At 43.7% G+C, this 19145-nt stretch overlaps 2 protein-coding genes across 2 annotated transcripts; both read left to right on the forward strand.

Annotated features, from left to right (window-relative positions):
* Window positions 1–3390: 3390 nt before the first annotated feature.
* On the forward strand, window positions 3391–8249 carry LOC124268164 (zinc metalloproteinase nas-14-like). Its single transcript, XM_046703185.1, has 5 exons — window positions 3391–3507; window positions 4687–4769; window positions 5140–5211; window positions 5752–5983; window positions 6847–8249. Exons 4-5 carry the CDS (start codon window positions 5761–5763, stop codon window positions 6960–6962), a joined length of 339 nt encoding a protein of 112 aa, XP_046559141.1. The 5' UTR covers window positions 3391–3507; window positions 4687–4769; window positions 5140–5211; window positions 5752–5760; the 3' UTR covers window positions 6963–8249.
* Window positions 8250–12642: 4393 nt separating this feature from the next.
* LOC124268168 lies at window positions 12643–18138 on the forward strand. Its single transcript, XM_046703189.1, has 2 exons — window positions 12643–12862; window positions 17339–18138. The coding sequence occupies exon 2, from the start codon at window positions 17407–17409 to the stop codon at window positions 18136–18138; it is 732 nt and encodes a 243-aa protein (XP_046559145.1). The 5' UTR covers window positions 12643–12862; window positions 17339–17406.
* Window positions 18139–19145: the final 1007 nt, after the last annotated feature.

Here is a 19145-nt window from a genome sequence, read left to right on the forward strand (position 1 = left end):
TTATGTACATGTATCATGGTAGGTGTTATGTACATGTATCATGGTAGATGTTATGTACATGTATCATGGTAGGTGTTATGTACATGTGTCATGGTAGGTGTTATGTACATGCATCATGGTAGGTGTTATGTACATGTATCATGGTAGGTGTTATGTACATGTATCACGGTAGGTGTTATGTACATGTATCATGGTAGGTGTTATGTACATGTATCATGGTAGGTGTTATGTACATGTATCATGGTAGGTGTTATGTACATGTATCATGGTAGGTGTTATGTACATGTATCATGGTAGGTGTTATGTACATGTATCATGGTAGGTGTCACCTGCTACTGCCAAGTATGTTTGTAGATCTTGCAAGCCTCCAGAGCCTGCTGAATGTCACATAATGCCGTGGGAACCTACAGTTCTGAAGTGGGTGATACCGTCCACTTTGTCCCCTAGCACAGGACACACACACTCCCCAACAACCCCGAACACGCACACAATTCTGTTTCTCCACATACTCGTTAATTACCTACTATCAAAAGTTATACTCGGTATCTTATGCAAAAAGGTGGGACACCCAAGAGGAAAGAAATACGTTCTGAAACCAACAATCTGGTATATCTACGTGGGTTCTCAGTCAAGACGTGACGAGGTAATTTACGACGATGTCGTATTGGCCACATTCGGTTTACTCAGGACTATCTGCTGAGAACGGATGGAGAGGAACCTCCTGAGTTTGTCTCTTGCAATGGAACGTTCATCATCAAGCATATTCTGATTCTGTGGACTTTTCAGGTGCAAGGGATTCACATTATGAAACAACAATCTGGAGGATCTCGGCTGCATGAGCGGGCATCTCATTCTGAACTACTCGAGAACAAAAGGTCTCTATCACAAATAGTTTCTGTATGTATGACAAATTGGCCGTTTTGGAATTTGTTACACAGACGTTTCTATACTGAGTCAAAAAAGAAACTTCACAAAATGTAATTTGAAAAATAATGAATAATTTTTCTCTGATGATACATCTATGTATCCGAAATGGGATCCCCTATCTTTCGACTCTAGAAAAACGTTAGCAAAACCTACTCAAACCCATCCATTCGTCGTGCAAATGACGTTAGTGCCAAATCAGGTTGTGCACGTGCAGTCGATCACGTGATCTTCGCATCGAAGTTTTCTTCATATGCACGTGTTTGCATTGGCCTCAAGAATTGAAAAAAACACTTTTAAACCACAGTTCTAAAGGTACTTGAAATGGCACGATTGTCAAATGTGCAACGTGAACGTGCCGTTGGCATGTTGAAAGCGGGAAGATCAGTTATTGACGTCGCAAGAGCAATGGGATGCAGCCGTCGTACTGTGTATGACTTGCGAGGTCGTCTACAACAAACTGGCACCACTTCTGATCGCCCAAGGTCGGGTCGTCCACGTGTGACGTCACGAGAAGAAGACCGTCAAATCGAAATACGTAACCTACGTGACAGATTCCTGCCGGCTACACGAACCAGGGCTGAGATGTTTAGAGGTCGACTGTCCTCACAGACCATTCGAAATCGGTTGCGGGCTGCCAATTTTTATTCTCGACGTCCATATTGTGACTTGACATTCTGTATACCCATGTTTTGGAACGGCGGTGTAACTAATGGAAATGATTATGGCACTGTCAGTGTATCGAGTACATCATACAGATCTCAGCAATGAAATAATAACAATTTAACCTTCTTACCATCTCTTGTTGTTTTATAGTGCCCTGAAGAAAGAATGTGAAGTTTCTTTTTTGACGCAGCATATTTGCAAAAATACCCTTGTGAAGAAATACGTATTTTCAGAAACCCCTTTGTATTCTTTAATTAAAATGTGGACTTGGTTTTGTCGCCATATGACTGAATGACTGAAACAAAGAATGCGCGACGCAAGAGCAGCAAACCCCCACCCACCCACCCAAAAAAACAAAACCACACACACACACACACTCACATACTTGCAACGCCCGTGAAGATCCGGGTTGGAACTGATCTTCAGTAAGCCATACTTGTCGAGACTTGGTTGACACATGTCATCGTATCCCAACTGCGTAGATCGATGCGCATGCTGTTGATCACTGGATTATCTGATCCAGACTCGATTATTTACAGTCCGTCACCATATAGCTTGAATATTGCTGAATGTGGCGTAAAACTAAACTCACTCACTCATACTTCCAACACACGCGGTCTTATAGTCTGAATGTGGCGTAAAACTAAACTCACTCACCCACACTTCCAACACATGCGGTCTTATAATCTGAATTTGGCGTAAAACTAAACTCACTCGGTCACACTTCCAACACATTCGGTCTTATAGTCTGAATGTGGCGTAAAACTAAACTCACTCACTCACACTTCCAACACATGCGGTCTTATAGTCTGAATGTGGCGTAAAACTAAACTCACTCACTCATACTTCCAACACGCACACGATCTTATAGTCTGAATGTGGCGTAAAACTTAACTCACTCACTCACACTTCCAACACATGCGGTCTTATAGTCTGAATTTGGCGTAAAACTAAACTCACTCACTCACACTTCCAACACATGCGGTCTTATAGTCTGAATGTGGCGTAAAACTAAACTCACTCACTCACACTTCCAACACATGCGGTCTTTTAGTCTGAATGTGGCGTAAAACTAAACTCACTCACTCACACTTCCAGCACATGCGGTCTTATAGTCTGAATGTTTTGCTGAGTGCGGCCTAAAACAACATCACCGTATGTTGTTAATATCCATTGTCTGGGACGACAATAGGCCCAGCGAGAAACAACGGAGAAGAAGTTTAATCAAGTTTTGACCCCATAAGAATTCCTATAGAGTGCATATTTAGCCCAACCTTCGAAATCTGTCCATGATAAGACCTGTGGGTCATGACTGTATTTCGGTCAGTCAGACTGAAGTTGTTTTCTCGACGCTTCTTGACCAGTTCTAGAGGTCCAACAATGACAACCCTGAACCTGTTGCCCAGCCTCCTGGTGGGTGTACAGTTTCTACACTGTACGTGTTGAGATACCTGTACAAAGTTATACCCGTGAACTGCTACACGTGTTGAACTGGATTGACCTCCATATTACAGCTAGGAGGTTATCGTGTTGTTTCTGCTATATACTAACCATGGTGACGACACGTACTACATCAATACCTTCCGGTCGGTTATATCGCGATTAATGTTGAGTATAACGATACTACCTGCTGTTACAAAGTACTGTTTGTGTGATAATATCAAGCTTTGTGCTCAATATGACCTTTGTGATGGGAGTGCCCGATTGATAATGTTTCAATTATAAAAAATTCAGCTGCATGGTTTCAATTTAACTCAGCACATTTCACAGTCTCAATACGCCTCATGAAACCGAAACTTCACCATGTCCTAAGTTTCAGTAATAGTAAATACATTTCCTTGTTAATCTTGGGTGTGTTTCTGCAGCTGGTGGTCGCCTGTGTTGGAGGAAGACACGTCGCAGTGAAAGCGCCTGTCAGTAAGTACATTGGATAGAGAGGACACTCGACAGTAGAAATATGGAAGAACAGTCACTGAATGGCACAATGAAGTCAATTAATATGTAAATGTGCATCTTTATGTAACAGTGTGTATGTACACCTGTGTGTAGCAGCCTCACTTTATACAGGACGCCACTGTTTGTAAACATGTCCCAGTGTGTAAAACGAGTCTGTAATTAAACCCACGACGTGTAATCGTGTCAGTGTACCCAATAACGTCTCTGTTTTGAATAACATCACCGTATATATCAACGTCGAAGTGCGTAATGAGGTCACTGTGAGTAATGACGTCACTTGTAATAACGGCATTATGTGTAATAACAGCAGTATATGTAGAAACGTCACTGTGAGTCATGACGTTACTAACTGCAATAACGTCACTGAGTGTAAACAACAACAGTATAAGCAGAAACGTCACTGTGAGTCATGACGTATGTAAAAACGTTAGTGCGAGTAATGACGTCACTGTTTGCAATAACGTCACTGTGTGCAAGAACACCACTGTATATCATAACGCCTCTGCTTGTAATAACGTCACTGTTTGAAATAACGTCACTGTGTGCAATAACACAACTTTATTACTCACCCGTTGAAGATATCACTGTTTTATAATTTTACAATGTTATTACACATCACGTGATGTCGTACGTATGACGCCAAAGTGGGTTACAGTTATGACGTCATAATGCTAATACGTCTGTCACAATAGTAGTTTGCTTGATATTATTTTGCTAATGTTGGGTGAGTAAATAAAATACTAAACTATGTCCCGTGTAATACCATATTTATGAAATTCGTAACTGGTTTTGGTATCTAACGAGCGAGTTTCATAAATACGGTATTACACGGGACATCTTTTAGTATTCTCTATGTATATCATAACGTCTCTGCTTGTAATAACACCACTGTTTGTAATAACGTCTCTGCTTGTAATAACGTCACTGATTGTAATAACGTCTCTGCTTGTAATAACGTCACTGACTGTAATAACGTCTCTGCTTGTAATAACGTCTCTGCTTGTAATAACGTCACTGATTGTGATAACGTCGCTGATTGTGATAACGTCACTGTGTGTTATAACACCACTGTATGTCATAACAGCACTGCATCCAACAACGTCACTGTATGTAACAACGTCAGTGTATGTTTGGTTCCAGACAACGACGTATTGTGCAGATCCTGTAACGACGCCTCTTCTCCCGAGTCCTGCACGACCTATGAACTGTGTGGTCGGGACGAGGTAGACACCTTTACCTATATCACACAACCGCCCCCAACCCACCCCCCTGCCAGTCCACAAGGACTCAACTACGGTCTAGTACCTGTAGAAACCTACACCACACACACTCACATGAAGTGAGTGAGTATGATTCTACGCCACTATTAACAGTATTCTAACAATATCACGGCGGGGATACCAAATTGTGCTTCACATGTTGTACTTATGTTGAGAATCAAACTCGGGTCTTCGGTGTAACGGGCGAACTCTTTAACCCAAGGCTACCCCACCTCCAACGCTGAAGTACTTTAAATCGTTTTTTTTTTGTAACGCTTACAACATTTGGAACATTTGAGGCACACTCAACTGATACATTGACTGTGTGTCACAGATCTGCTTCACCCGAGAGTATATAGATGACAAAGGTCGCCACGCCTATAGACTTGGATGTGAAAGCAGGCAGGTATGTAAATATACTGACGTCCGAAAGAAAGTACACACCTGCTTTGCATGAATAATTTCGAGAAAAACAACGTAATTATTTTTGAAATGCTTTGATTGTGACTTACACGTCATAAATACTGTATAACTGTTACGACCGATATCATGTATTGTGTTGTTAATGGAATGTCATGAAAACAGGATTTTGTTAGATCGCAAGGCACCTGATATACACAAAGTTTTACACCTGTTAAGTGCACACATCGCAATGCCTACAGACGAGCTAGGTCGCCGTGACACATCCTAACTATATCGACATATATAAGATATTGAAAGGTACCTCTGTGTTATCACCGATCTGTGACATGTACAAGACCCTACAGACGAGCTAGGTCGCCGAGACACATCCTAAATATATCGACATATATAAGATATTGACAGGTACCTCTCTGTTATCACAGATCTGTGACATGTACAATACCGTACAGACGAAGTCGCCGAGACACATCCTAAATATATCGACATATATAAGATATTGAAAGAAACCTCTGTGTTATCACAGATCTGTGACATGTACAAGACCCTACAGACGATGGTAGGGCGCCGTGACACACTACCAAGGCTCTGCTTCCAGTGCTGTGACACGGTCCAGTGCAACATCCGCCTCTGTGCAACAAGTTTCAACTTTACGCTACCAGCTACAAAAACCACAACCCGCCTTACATCTACCGACACACCTACAACGGCCACGACTACAACTACTACGAGTACCACTACTACTACAACTACTCCAGGTAAGGCTTAGCCTGGAAACAGCTGTTACAAAAGACGTTTAAACTGTAGTTCAGGAGTGACGTGTTCATGTTGAAATATCAGCCCAGGACCATGTTGCTGAAAGAATGGCAGAAGGGCTGACAAACCTTAACATGAAAGCGCATAGCAGAATGATTCCCCCAGTCGGCAATCAGCCGACAGCGACCGTTGGCAGCAAATGCTCCCCTAACCATTTACCTGGTCCCTTCAAATCGATCAGCCCCACGAAGACAGTGCATGACGTTCCCCCTAACTCCTGTGCCGAACTGGCGTCATGCCAAATATATTGCGTATTGTGAAGCGTGATTTGTCACTGAAGACAATCCCGCCCCTCTACCTCTTGTTGAATCTGGCATGTCTGCGGACCCATCGAAAACAATGAGCACCATAGAACTGCGTCAGGGTAGGTGTTGTGTAACTCGTATACCTGCCGTTCATAGTCGATTTCTGTAGATCTTGGCTGAGTCTTTACCACTGATCAGGAGGCTACAGTCATACATCTGTTGCGGAGATGACGTATGCCTGTGTAACGGTGCCCATGACTGCACTCGTCCACAGACTGTTTACTGTGTGAAAATCTGTACCGCACTGCACATGTTTGTCGTGTTTCAGTCCGTTTAAACTTTTTCATGTTGTTCGCCAAGACCACATTCAACAGTGTACATATCGTTGCCCATTTTCCGTACAATTATTACAAGTAACACGGGTTCCACGTTTCTCACTGTGTTGAGTATGTTGCTAGGGTAGCTGGAGTGACAACGGGCTAAAGCGACAGTTGAAATATCCTAAAATAATGTACATTACTTGTTAATGAATTTATTCATTTAGGAAAGTAACATTGCAGGTCCGCCGTGCCTAGACATGGGGCAGTATTGTGACTCTTGGGCCAGGTTTGGAGAGTGTGCGAGGAACGCCGGCTACATGCTGATTTACTGTCGACGTAGTTGTAACCAGTGTTGACGATGAGGCATCCAGATCAGCGCCAGCTATTAATTTCAAACTGAAATGTCTTCATGAAAGATGTTTGCTTGAATTAAACATTTTTTTGACGAATCGGGAAAAAGCATGACATGTTGCGGAACTTATGTGTGGTTTTAATCATGTGTTGTGTATTGTCATTGATAATTGTATAACTGAAGTTAATTATTAATCATGTGCTGTTTGTGTTATTAATGATTGTAGAACTGACGTTTATTTTGTCACATGTTGCTAGCGATTTTAATAATTGTAGAACTGAGGTTTATATTTAATCACATGTTGTTAGTATTACCAGTAATTGTAGGACTGAAGTGTACCTCTAATAATGTGTTGTTAGTGTTATATCAAGTAGAAGCGCATTTTATCTTTAATCGTGTGATGTTAGTGCTATGAACACTTGTAGAACCTGAGTTGTACCTTTAAACACGTCTTGTTAGCGTTATGTCAAGTAGAAGAGCGTTTTAACTTTAATCGTGTGATGTTAGTGCTCTGAACACTTGTAGAACCTGAGTTGTACCTTTAAACACGTCTTGTTAGCGTTATGTCAAGTAGAAGAGCGTTTTAACTTGAATCGTGTGATGTTAGTGCTCTGAACACTTGTAGAACCTGAGTTGTATCTTTAAACACGTCTTGTTAGTGTTATGTCAAGTAGAAGAGCGTTTTAACTTTAATCGTGTGATGTTAGTGCTCTGAACACTTGTAGAACCTGAGTTGTATCTTTAAACACGTCTTGTTAGCGTTATGTCAAGTAGAAGAGCGTTTTAACTTTAATCGTGTGATGTTAGTGTTCTGAACACTTGTAGAACCTGAGTTGTACCTTTAAACACGTCTTGTTAGCGTTATGTCAAGTAGAAGAGCGTTTTAACTTTAATCGTGTGATGATAGTGCTCCGAACACTTGTAGAACCTGAGTTGTATCTTTAAACACGTCTTGTTAGCGTTATGTCAAGTAGAAGAGCGATTTAACTTTAATCGTGTGATGTTAGTGCTCCGAACACTTGTAGAACCTGAGTTGTATCTTTAAACACGTCTTGTTAGTGTTATGTCAAGTAGAAGAGCGTTTTAACTTTAATCGTGTGATGTTAGTGCTCTGAACACTTGTAGAACCTGAGTTGTACCTTTAAACACGTGTTGTTAGTGTTATGACAAGTAGAAGAGCGTTTTTACTTTAATCGTGTGATGTTCATGCTATGAACACTTGTAGAACCTGAGTTGTACCTTTAAACACGCCTTGTTTGCGTTAATAATAAATGTAGAATCAAGACCTTCACTCGTATGTAGAGTTAACAATTATTGTGGAGGTTTGTTCTTAACCATGTATCAACCAAGTCATCTGGGCGAACCACCAGATCCGTGGAGGACATTTAGCAACATTCGGCAGTCCAGGCACCTGCGCAGTATTAGCCTAACGCCTCTGGCACATGCTAATTAGCATATCACGGGATCAGACTTTTCTCTTCTTTGAAAATAAACGCGTTTGTTTTGAAATCAACAGAACCCTTCGTGTAAGTTTGCATTTATAAATAATTATTCCACTACAAATGCGCGAAGTAGATAAGCGACAATACACATTTATACATCATTGTGACCATATCGTTATGTATACACAGAGCGTCCATGACAGGAGGTGCACCTGAACATTGTACACAAGGTTGATGAACTATCTTTAAAAGCCTTAGGGTATTTTCTCAATGCAGATTAACAATTATATATTATATATGTAGAATCGTACAAAAACGTACAGAGAAATAACACAATCAAACATTGTCTTAATGGACAGTTTACGATGTGACGAATCTTCATATGATGGCTGCATGAAGTAGATATACTATGCTGGTCGCATTGGACTCTGGGTAAGAGAGGGCTGCAGCCCCATATCAACGTCTTATCAGGTCACCCTGCCTAAACATCGAGGCCAGTTAAGCACTGACATGTACCTATCCCATTGTGTAATCAAACCAATAACACTCCACGAGATTACAGTGTCACATCCTGGTTACTTATGTGGGGAAAACATCGGCTCATTAAGAAGAAAACAGCCACACGGAACTCTTGGTGCAACTACAAACTCGTCATTACACTACACGTGGGGATAAGCGTTATCGTGTGATTATAAGGAATCAAATTCACACCAACAAAAAGTATGTTAAAACTTGCTGCTTGGGGTATAGAATAAACACCGACTATATCGATGGTATAAGCATAACAGGTTCATTCTCTAACAGTGACATCTATTGTAGCAGCTTATTCTGCTTCAGTGATTTGCCAACCTACAAAAAGAAGACCCCGTATAACACACCACAACAGAGGTTGTGTATGTTAACCCTTGCTACTTGGGGTACAGAATGGACACCCACTGTGTTGATGGTATAACACATCACTACCAGAAGTCACACAGGTAGTGTATGTTAACCCTTGCTACTTGGGGTACAGAATAAACACCCAATGTGTTGATGGTATAACACACCACTACCAGAGCTCACACAGGTAGTGTATGTTAACCCTTGCTACTTGTGGTACAGAATAAACACCCACTGTGTTGATGGTATAACACACCACTACCAGAAGTCACACAGGTAGTGTATGTTAACCCTTGCTTCTTGGGGTACAGGATAAACACCCACTGAGTTGATGGTATAACACACCACTACCAGAGCTCACACAGGTAGTGTATGTTAACCCTTGCTACTTGGGGTACAGAATGAACACCCACTGTGTTAATGGTATAACACACCACTACCAGAAGTCACACAGGTAGTGTATGTTAACCCTTGCTACTTGGGGTACAGAATGAACACCAACTGTGTTGGTGGTATAACACACCACTACCAGTAGTCACACAAGTTGTGTATGTTAACCCTTACTACTTGGGGTACAGAATAAACACCCACTGTGTTGAGGGTATAACACATCACTACCAGAAGTCACACAGGTAGTGTATGTTAACCCTTGATACTTGGGGTACAGAATACACAGCCACTGTGTTGATGGTATAACACATCACTACCAGAAGTCACACAGGTAGTGTATGTTAACCCTGCTACTTGGGGTACAGAATGAACACCCACTGTGTTGATGGTATAACACACCACTACCAGAAGTCACACAGGTAGTGTATGTTAACCCTTGCTACTTGGGATACAGAATAAACACCCACTGTGTTAATGGTATAACATACCACTACCAGAGCTCACACAGGTAGTGTATGTTAACCCTTGCTACTTGGGGTACAGGATAAACACCCATTGTGTTGATGGTATAAGACACCACTATCAGAATTCCCACAGGTTGTGAATGTTAACCCCTGCTACTTGGGGTACAGAATAGACACCCACTGTGTTGATGGTATAACACACCCCAACCAGAATTCCCACAGGTAGTGTATGTTAACCCTTGCTGCTTGGGGTACAGAATAAACACCCACTGTGTTGATGGTTTAACACACCACTACCAGAGCTCACACAGGTGGTGTATGTAAACCCTTGCTAATTGGGGTACAGAATAAACACCCACTGTGTTGGTGGTATAACACACCACTACCAGAGGTCACACAGGTAGTGTATGTTAACCCTTGCTACTTGGGGTACAGAATGAACACCCACTGTGTTGATGGTATAACACACCCCCTACCAGAGGTCACACAGGTAGTGTATGTTAACCCTTGCTACTTGGGGTACAGAATGAACACCCACTGTGTTGATGGTATAACACACCCCTATCAGTAGTCACACATGTAGCGTATGTTAACCCTTGCTACTTGGGGTACAGAATGAACACCCATTGGTTGATGGTATAACACACCACTACCAGAAGTCACACAGGTAGTGTATGTTAACCCTTGCTTCTTGAGGGTATAGAATAAACACCCGCTGTGTTGATGGTATAACACACCGCTATCAGAGCTCACACAGGTAGAGTATGTTAACCCTTCCTACTTGGGGTACAGAATAAACACCCACTGTGTTGATGGTATAACACACCACTACCAGAAGTCACACAGGTAGTGTATGTTAATCCTTGATGCTTGGGGTACAGAATACACAGCCACTGTGTTGATGGTATAACACACCGCTATCAGAGCTCACACAGGTAGAGTATGTTAACCCTTCCTACTTGGGGTACAGAATAAACACCCACTGTGTTGATGGTATAACACACACACCACTACCAGTAGTCACACAGGTAGTGTATGTTAACCCTTGCTACTTGGGGTACAGAATGAACACCCACTGTGTTGATGGTATAACACACCACTACCAGAAGTCACACAGGTAGTGTATGTTAACCCTTGCTTCTTGGGGTACAGAATAAACACCCACTGTGTTGATGGTATAACACACCACACTACTAGAAGTCATATAGGTAGTGTATGTTAACCCCTGCTTCTTTGGGTACAGAATAAACACCCACTGTGTTGATGGTATAACACACCACTACCAGAGCTCACACAAGTAGTGTATGTTAACCCTTGGTACTTGGGGTACAGAATAAACAGCCACTGTGTTGATGGTATAACACACCACTACCAGAAATCACACAGGTAGTGTATGTTAACCCTTGCTACTTGGGGTGCAGAATAAACACCCACTGTGTTGATGGTATAACACACCACTATCAGAGCTCACACAGGTAGAGTATGTTAACCCTTGCTGCTTGGGGTACAGGAATGAACACACACTGTGTTGATGGTATAACACACCACTACCAGAAGTCACAGGTTGTGTATGTTAACCCTTCCTTCTTGGGGTACAGAATAAACACCGCTGTGTTGATGGTATAACACACCACTATCAGAGCTCACACAGGTGAGTGTATGTTAACCCTTGCTACTTGGGGTACAGAATGAACACACACTGTGTTGATGGTATAACACACCACTACCAGAAGTCACACAGGTTGTGTATGTTAACCCTTCCTTCTTGGGGTGCAGAATAAACACCCGCTGTGTTGATGGTATAACACACCACTATCAGAGCTCACACAGGTAGAGTATGTTAACCCTTGCTGCTTGATCAGGGTACAGAATAAACACCCACTGTGTTGATAGTATAACACACCCCTCCCAGAAGTCACACAGGTAGTGTATGTTAACCCTTGCTACTTGGGGTACAGAATAAACACCCACTGTGTTGATAGTATAACGCACCCCTCCCAGAAGTCACACAGGTAGTGTATGTTAACCCTTGCTTCTTGGGGTACAGAATAAACACCCACTGTGTTGATGGTATAACACACCACTACCAGAAGTCATACAGGTAGTGTATGTTAACCCTTGCTTCTTGGGGTACAGAATAAACATCCGCTGTGTTGATGGTATAACACACCACTATCAGAGCTCACACAGATAGAGTATGTTAACCCTTGCTACTTGGGGTACAGAATAAACACCCACTGTGTTGATGGTATAACACACCACTACCAGAAGTCACACAGGTAGTGTATGTTAACACCCACTGTGTTGATGGTATAACACACCACTACCAGAAGTCACACAGGTAGTGTATGTTAACACTTACTACTTGGGGTACAGAATAAACGCTCACTGTGTTGATGGTATAACACACCGCAACCAGAATTCACACAGGTAGTGTATGTTAATCCTTGCTACTTGGGGTACAGAATAAATTATTTGTTTGACACATATAATTGTATCCAACTAGCATACATCGATGCTCACGAAGACAGTCATTGGACGTTCTGGATCGTATGTGTGCTGTACGAGGACAAAAGTATGCATTTCATGACAATGTAGCCCTTTTCCTGTTACATCGCGTGTGACCATGAAATAGCTAATCTCCCGGGATTCCCATACACTCCGTCATTAGCTCACGAGCCAGAGACAACATAAACTGGATATACAAACCCGACACCTCGGAATCAATGGTAAGTACTTTCTTAATGTTGACAAGCCAGACATTACTTCTTCCACTGATTGCCCGTAAACAGACACTAGTGTCAGTATAGGGCTCTCTGTTGTCTGACAGAAAGTCTGTATCACGGACTCTCGGTTCAACAGGATCTATAATATGTCAGGTCCGGACATATGTATGTGAAAACATTAGTCTGAACGGGTGTAGCAGGTTATTAGGAAAAGAAAGGAACTGAAATTGTGGTTAAAGCCAGGCGGACGTAATCGCAGTGTTCCTGGTCCTGATCACCTGCTGTACATTTTAGTCCAATGCGTAAAACGAACTAGGGTTATAACGAACTAAAAATCTAGTTCCTTTCAGTTCGACACGACCGCAGTTTACTGTCTATTCAACTTTATTACTAAAACAGCTTTGATAATGTTGCACATAATGACGCCAGGCCGTGAAAAAGAAAGAAGCGAGCTGTAGTTTCCCCTGGGTACATCTAATAAGTGCCTGACATATCATTCAAAAATATAATAATGGAGATACAACAAAACAAATGTAAAATGTACTTCCCAAGTACATACTGTTATGTGGCAGCGTTTACGACTATGGTATAAGAAATGTATGGTGACGCTTAGAACTGCCGAGAAAGATCTGTTATGTTTTCGTAGTGTTACGGTTAAATAATTGCCGTGACAAAGGTATGGAATCAGGGTCAGGGTCAGACTATGTGGAAGGCAAACAATGGGCAGGCACAACTCCAGTGATATGACACGGTCCGAGTAATTCCGTGTGTTAGTCCGTGTGTCAATCCCTGTGTCGCACAACACAACAGCCAGCCTATATATATACTGACACAGATTCTTGTACTTTCGAGCAAAGCATGGCTGTATCATTATTCACTCAGAATCTTCTGGATCGGCGTCAAGTTTACGACATGACGACGGCCGGAAATAGATAGTTAAGGGCAGGTAACTCTTGAGTGCTACCAAAAGGCGTGCGGCTAAAAATACTATTGACTTTGAACATATATGACGGAAAAATGTGAATCCACAACCAACACTCAAAACTTTAAACACTCTGACCCATAATGAATATCATCTAACCAATGTTAATACAAATTACAAAAAAAACACACTCTCGTAACAGTAGATATATGCATTTTGCTTCACGTGCATCTTAAGTAACAGAAAAGACGATGATTATTATATCTTGGATTGTTCAAGCTAGCCCACCCAGAGTAACCTCCCTACCGGATATACATAGGTAGCCAGAAGCACCCTAGTCTCCTAGTGCTGACTTACAATGTCTGAGAATGCAGATAGAGTATGTAGATTGTCCTTTATTATCATTTCGTCTTGAAGACGACACAGCACTTATTTCTGGTTTGTGACATTAGGACATGTGTTATTAAGCCTGGTCGCAGGTGGGGCTCGCAATTGCTTGCCCACTGACCCTTAGATTGGTGGAGGTAGTCCACCCAGAGCTACTTCACCTACCGGCAACACGTGGCTAGCCTCGCCCACTGACCCTTAGATTGGTGCAGGTAGTCCACCCAGAGCTACCTCACCTACCGGCAACACGTGGCTAGCCTCGCCCACTGACCCTTAGATTGGTCGAGGCAGTCCACCCAGAGCTACCTCACCTACAGGCAACACGTGGCTAGCCTCGCCCACTGACCCTTAGATTGGTGGAGGCAGTCCACCCAGAGCTACCTCACCTACTGGCAACACGTGGCTAGCCTCGCCCACTGACCCTTAGATTGGTCGAGGCAGTCCACCCAGAGCTACCTCACCTACCGGCAACACGTGGCTAGCCTCGACCACTGACCCTTGGATTGGTGGAGGTAGTCCACCCAGAGCTACTTCACCTACCGGCAACACGTGGCTAGTCTCGCCCACTGACCCTTGGATTGGTGGAGGTAGTCCACCCAGAGCTACCTCACCTACCGGCAACACGTGGCTACCCTCGCCCACTGACCCTTCGATTGGTGGAGGTAGTCCACCCAGAGCTACCTCACCTACCGGCAACACGTGGCTAGCCTCGCCCACTGACACTTAGATTGGTGGAGGTAGTCCACCCCGAGCTACCTCACCTACCGGCAACACGTGGCTAGCCTCGCCCACTGACCCTTAGATTGGTCGAGGCAGTCCACCCAGAGCTACCTCACCTACCGGCAACACGTGGCTAGCCTCGCCCACTGACCCTTAGATTGGTCGAGGCAGTCCACCCAGAGCTACCTCACCTACCGGCAACACGTGGCTAGCCTCGCCCACTGACCCTTAGATTGGTCGAGGAAGTCCACCCAGAGCTACCTCACCTACCGGCAACACGTGGCTAGCCTCGCCCACTGACCCTTAGATTGGTCGAGGCAGTCCTACCAGAGCTACCTCACCTACCGGCAACACGTGGCTAGCCTCGCCCACTGACCCTTAGATTGGTGCAGGTAGTCCACCCAGAGCTACCTCACCTACCGGCAACACGTGGCTAGCCTCGCCCACTGACCCTTAGATTGGTCGAGGTAGTCCACCCAGAGCTACCTCACCTACCGGCAACACGTGGCTAGCCTCGCCCACTGACCCTTAGATTGGTGGCGGTAGTCCACCCAGAGCTACTTCACCTACCCGGCAACACGTGGCTAGCCTCGCCCACTGACCCTTAGATTGGTGGAGGTAGTCCACCCAGAGCTACTTCACCTACCGGCAACCCGTGGCTAGCCTCGCCCACTGACCTCTTAGATTGGTGGAGGTAGTCCACCCCGAGCTACCTCACCTACCGCAACACGTGGCTAGCCTCGCCCACTGACCCTTAGATTGGTGGAGGTAGTCCACCCCAGAGCTACCTCACCTACCGGCAACACGTGGCTAGCCTCGCCCACTGACCCTTAGATTAGTGGAGGTAGTCCACCCAGAGCTACTTCACCTACCGGCAACACGTGGCTAGCCTCGCCCACTGACGTTCTCTTTACTTCCGTGAAATTGAGGGAAGCGGAAGATTATCCTAGGACAGAGTTGCACGAGTGGATGCTCTGTCAGAATATTTGGGATTATTTCCCAGAAGTACAGGTCGTTCCAGATGGATCTGTTTGCCCATTGAAGGATGAATCAGTTTTGCTCCAGCATCCTGAACTCTGACACCTGGACTGAACATTACAGCGTACCGTGATCCCAAAAGTCCCCTTGTTCCGCGCTGTCCACTCAGCCAGCTGAGTTTCGTATGCTCCTGACAGTCGTTGTTGCTGGTAATTCTCAGCTTTCTGGCACAGAATTTTGTTCTGACCCTTGCAACCGCGTCTTCTCAATCAGAATGGGGCGACCCACCCAAAGCCTCAGATTCAGGGGGTGGCTTGGCAGTACTTGCAGGCACAATTCTTTCATCAAGGCCGGATTCGACAATCGTTCAGTAGAGGTAGGCCTGGTATTTTATATCCCTTTCTCTGAGATTTAGTTCCTCCAGTCTCGTTTGGAAGAGAGCCTCATGGTGTGATATAAAGCAACGGGAGCACCGCCAGTTCCCAACTGAGCTGTTGTTACAGTGGGGAGAAGGCAACTGAAATACGATCACATGTGTCTACCAAGTCAGTTAGCCTGACCACCCGACCCTGTTAGTCGCCTCTTACGACAAGATCTAGCCCGAATCTTTACAGGTATAACATCCGAAGGATCGTGCTTGGTTTGGTATGTCAGTTCTGTCCAGTGGGCAAATTGAGTCTGATCATTCACCTTGGTTTGGTTCTGGGTCTCTATCATTGTCACTGCAGGTTCGTTTCATGACTTCTTTGTGGCTTACCAACCTTTTCGGGTTGGGGTAGGTTTGCTTGTTTAGTCTGCCCCTTACATCTTCTCTCACCAGTACGGCTGTAAGTCCCCATGGTCCCTAGTATGGTGATCTACCTTCAGTTGTTGGTGATCAATAGCCTGTTTTTTAATTTGTATCGTCTTGTATAGTTCAAATGTTTTAGATTTAGTTACTAGTTTTATATCTATATCTGTGATAATCTAGTTATTTTACTGTCCTTCGTCGGCAGAATTTTCTAATTTCACTTAAATTGTTGATGTATTTATAACTTGCTTTAGTCACGATATGGCTGCAATATTGCCGATGTGACTTAAAATCTTAACTCACTCACTCACTCACCAGTACGGAGAGGGACGTTTATGAACATTATGTGCTCATTTCCATATTCTTTCCTTGAGAGCAGCAGTTCACGTGGCCTGGTAAGTGTAATGGGAGTCAACACTGAATTTGATTACGTTTTCCTGTAAGGTTTTCCATTCTTAACGAACTACAGTTATGAGGAACAAATATTAGTGACTCATTATATTTCGTTGTTACCATAGTTTGCTTTTGAGGAAAGGAAGTGAATGTTTTTGTGTGAATGAAGGCTCAAATGTTCAACTGTGAAATGTATAAATGTTATTGTCTATAAATCACGTGTACACGAACTTCTAGTTAAAAACTAAATTAACCATGTAAATAATGTATAATTTCCATCTTTACACAGGGTAACATCGTGAAATCAAATCGACAACTTTCAGCGAGAGAGGATCAAACACTCACACTGTATCAGCTATGGAAGCTAAAGAGTACCCGGTGCAGGAAATAATTGAATATTTTGAAGCTCAAACAGCTGAAAGAGTTGATTCCGATATTGAACGCTTTGCAAGGGGAAATACAGAAAACGCAAAAGTCGTTAGAAAGCTGATGAGAGAAAGATCAATTCACACTAACTCATCTGAAGGATGTCATCGTGAAGTGATGAAGGGCGAAATGGTTAAGGAGGAACAAAGTAATGGAATTCCTGATGAAGCCATCTTGGATGAAGGGGACAACATACAACACGTGACCAGAGCTCTACAGGATGGACAAGTTGTAGGCGTCAGAGAAGGGGATGACATCTTGGAGGAAGACGACACCATACAACACGTGGCCAGAGGTGTACAGGATGGACAAGCTGTAGGCGTCAGAGAAGGTGATGACATCTTGGAGGAAGAGGACAACATGCAACACGTGACCAGAGGTGTACAGGATGGACAAGCTGTAGGCGTCAGAGAAGGAGATGACATCTTGGAGGAAGAGGACAACATGCAACACGTGACCAGAGGTGTACAGGATGGACAAGCTGTAGGCGTCAGAGAAGGAGATGACATCTTGGAGGAAGAGGACAACATGCAACACGTGACCAGAGGTGTACAGGATGGACAAGCTGTAGGCGTCAGAGAAGGAGATGACATCTTGATGAAGAGGACAACATGCAACACGACCAGAGGTGTACAGGATGGACAAGCTGTAGAAGTGAGATGACGCCTTGGAGGAAGAGGACAACATGCAACACGTGACCAGAGGTGTACAGGATGGACAAGCTGTAGGCGTCAGAGAAGAGAGATGGCATCTTGGAGGAGAAAGGACAACATGCAACACGTGTCCCAGGTGTCACAGGGGAGATGTTGACAACTCCACCGTAGTAGGCGTGGTGAAGGACCGGAATGGGCAACAAACAGAAAATAGTTAATAGTGCTATTTGTGTCACTGGCAGCAGAGGTGAGCCTGACGGGGACGATAACGATGCAGATCACAAAATGAAAGAAGTCGCTGGAGTTGCAGGTGGTGTTGTCAAGGACTCCACTGTTGTTGGAGAAGTTCATGGTGGCATGGACAATGAACAGACCATCGAAAATTCAAAAATCTACTCTGAAGGAAGCTTCGGTGGAAACCTTCAGTTCCTCGACCTGAACATCAGACAGAGAGACGATTGTGGAGGGACAACAAGATGGGGAGTGTCCAGAGCTTCATAGACTGCATCATTGATCTCCGTAAACCAGATGATGCCACAGATAAAGGTAAACATTCCATCCATGTATAAAATCATTATTGTAGGTTACATGACCCTTCTTATTTCCCTTGATTATTGATATACCAGACTGTGAAAGAAAAAAGAAAAATTGACAAGACCATTGCTTTTTGTTCCTACGAATTACTTGTACATTCCCTGCTGGTGTACTAAGATATGCACTGTCAGTGTCGCAAACATATCACAAAAAATACGTGCAAAGGATTAAATGACAAAAGATTGGAATAAACCGACCAAGATTTGGCGTAAAATGATGAACTGTATCCTGATTGAATCTGAAGACAAGTAATACTGCTAGCTTATATGTCATGTGGAGAATGAACTTTAATATATTTCGGCCTTGGGGGGAGCGGATTCAACACGCTATTGCAAATGGGTTTTACAACAGAAAAGTGATGATAATTTTGGGACTTTCTTCCCTCAGACAAGAGCAGACTGATGAAGCAGAGTCAGCCCAGGA

Source organism: Haliotis rubra, unplaced genomic scaffold (assembly GCF_003918875.1).
Source record: "Haliotis rubra isolate DU_JTF1 unplaced genomic scaffold, ASM391887v1 Scf1367, whole genome shotgun sequence".
Taxonomy (NCBI): domain Eukaryota; kingdom Metazoa; phylum Mollusca; class Gastropoda; order Lepetellida; family Haliotidae; genus Haliotis; species Haliotis rubra.

Coding starts and splice junctions, on each gene's coding strand:
- LOC124268168 (XM_046703189.1), top strand. CDS start 17,407: ATGGAAGCTAAAGAGTACCCGGTGCAGGAAATAATTGAATATTTTGAA.
- LOC124268164 (XM_046703185.1), top strand. CDS start 5,761: ATGTACAAGACCCTACAGACGATGGTAGGGCGCCGTGACACACTACCA. Junction 5,984..6,846: donor TACTACTACAACTACTCCAG/GTAAGGCTTAGC, acceptor GTAACATTGCAG/GTCCGCCGTGCCTAGACATG.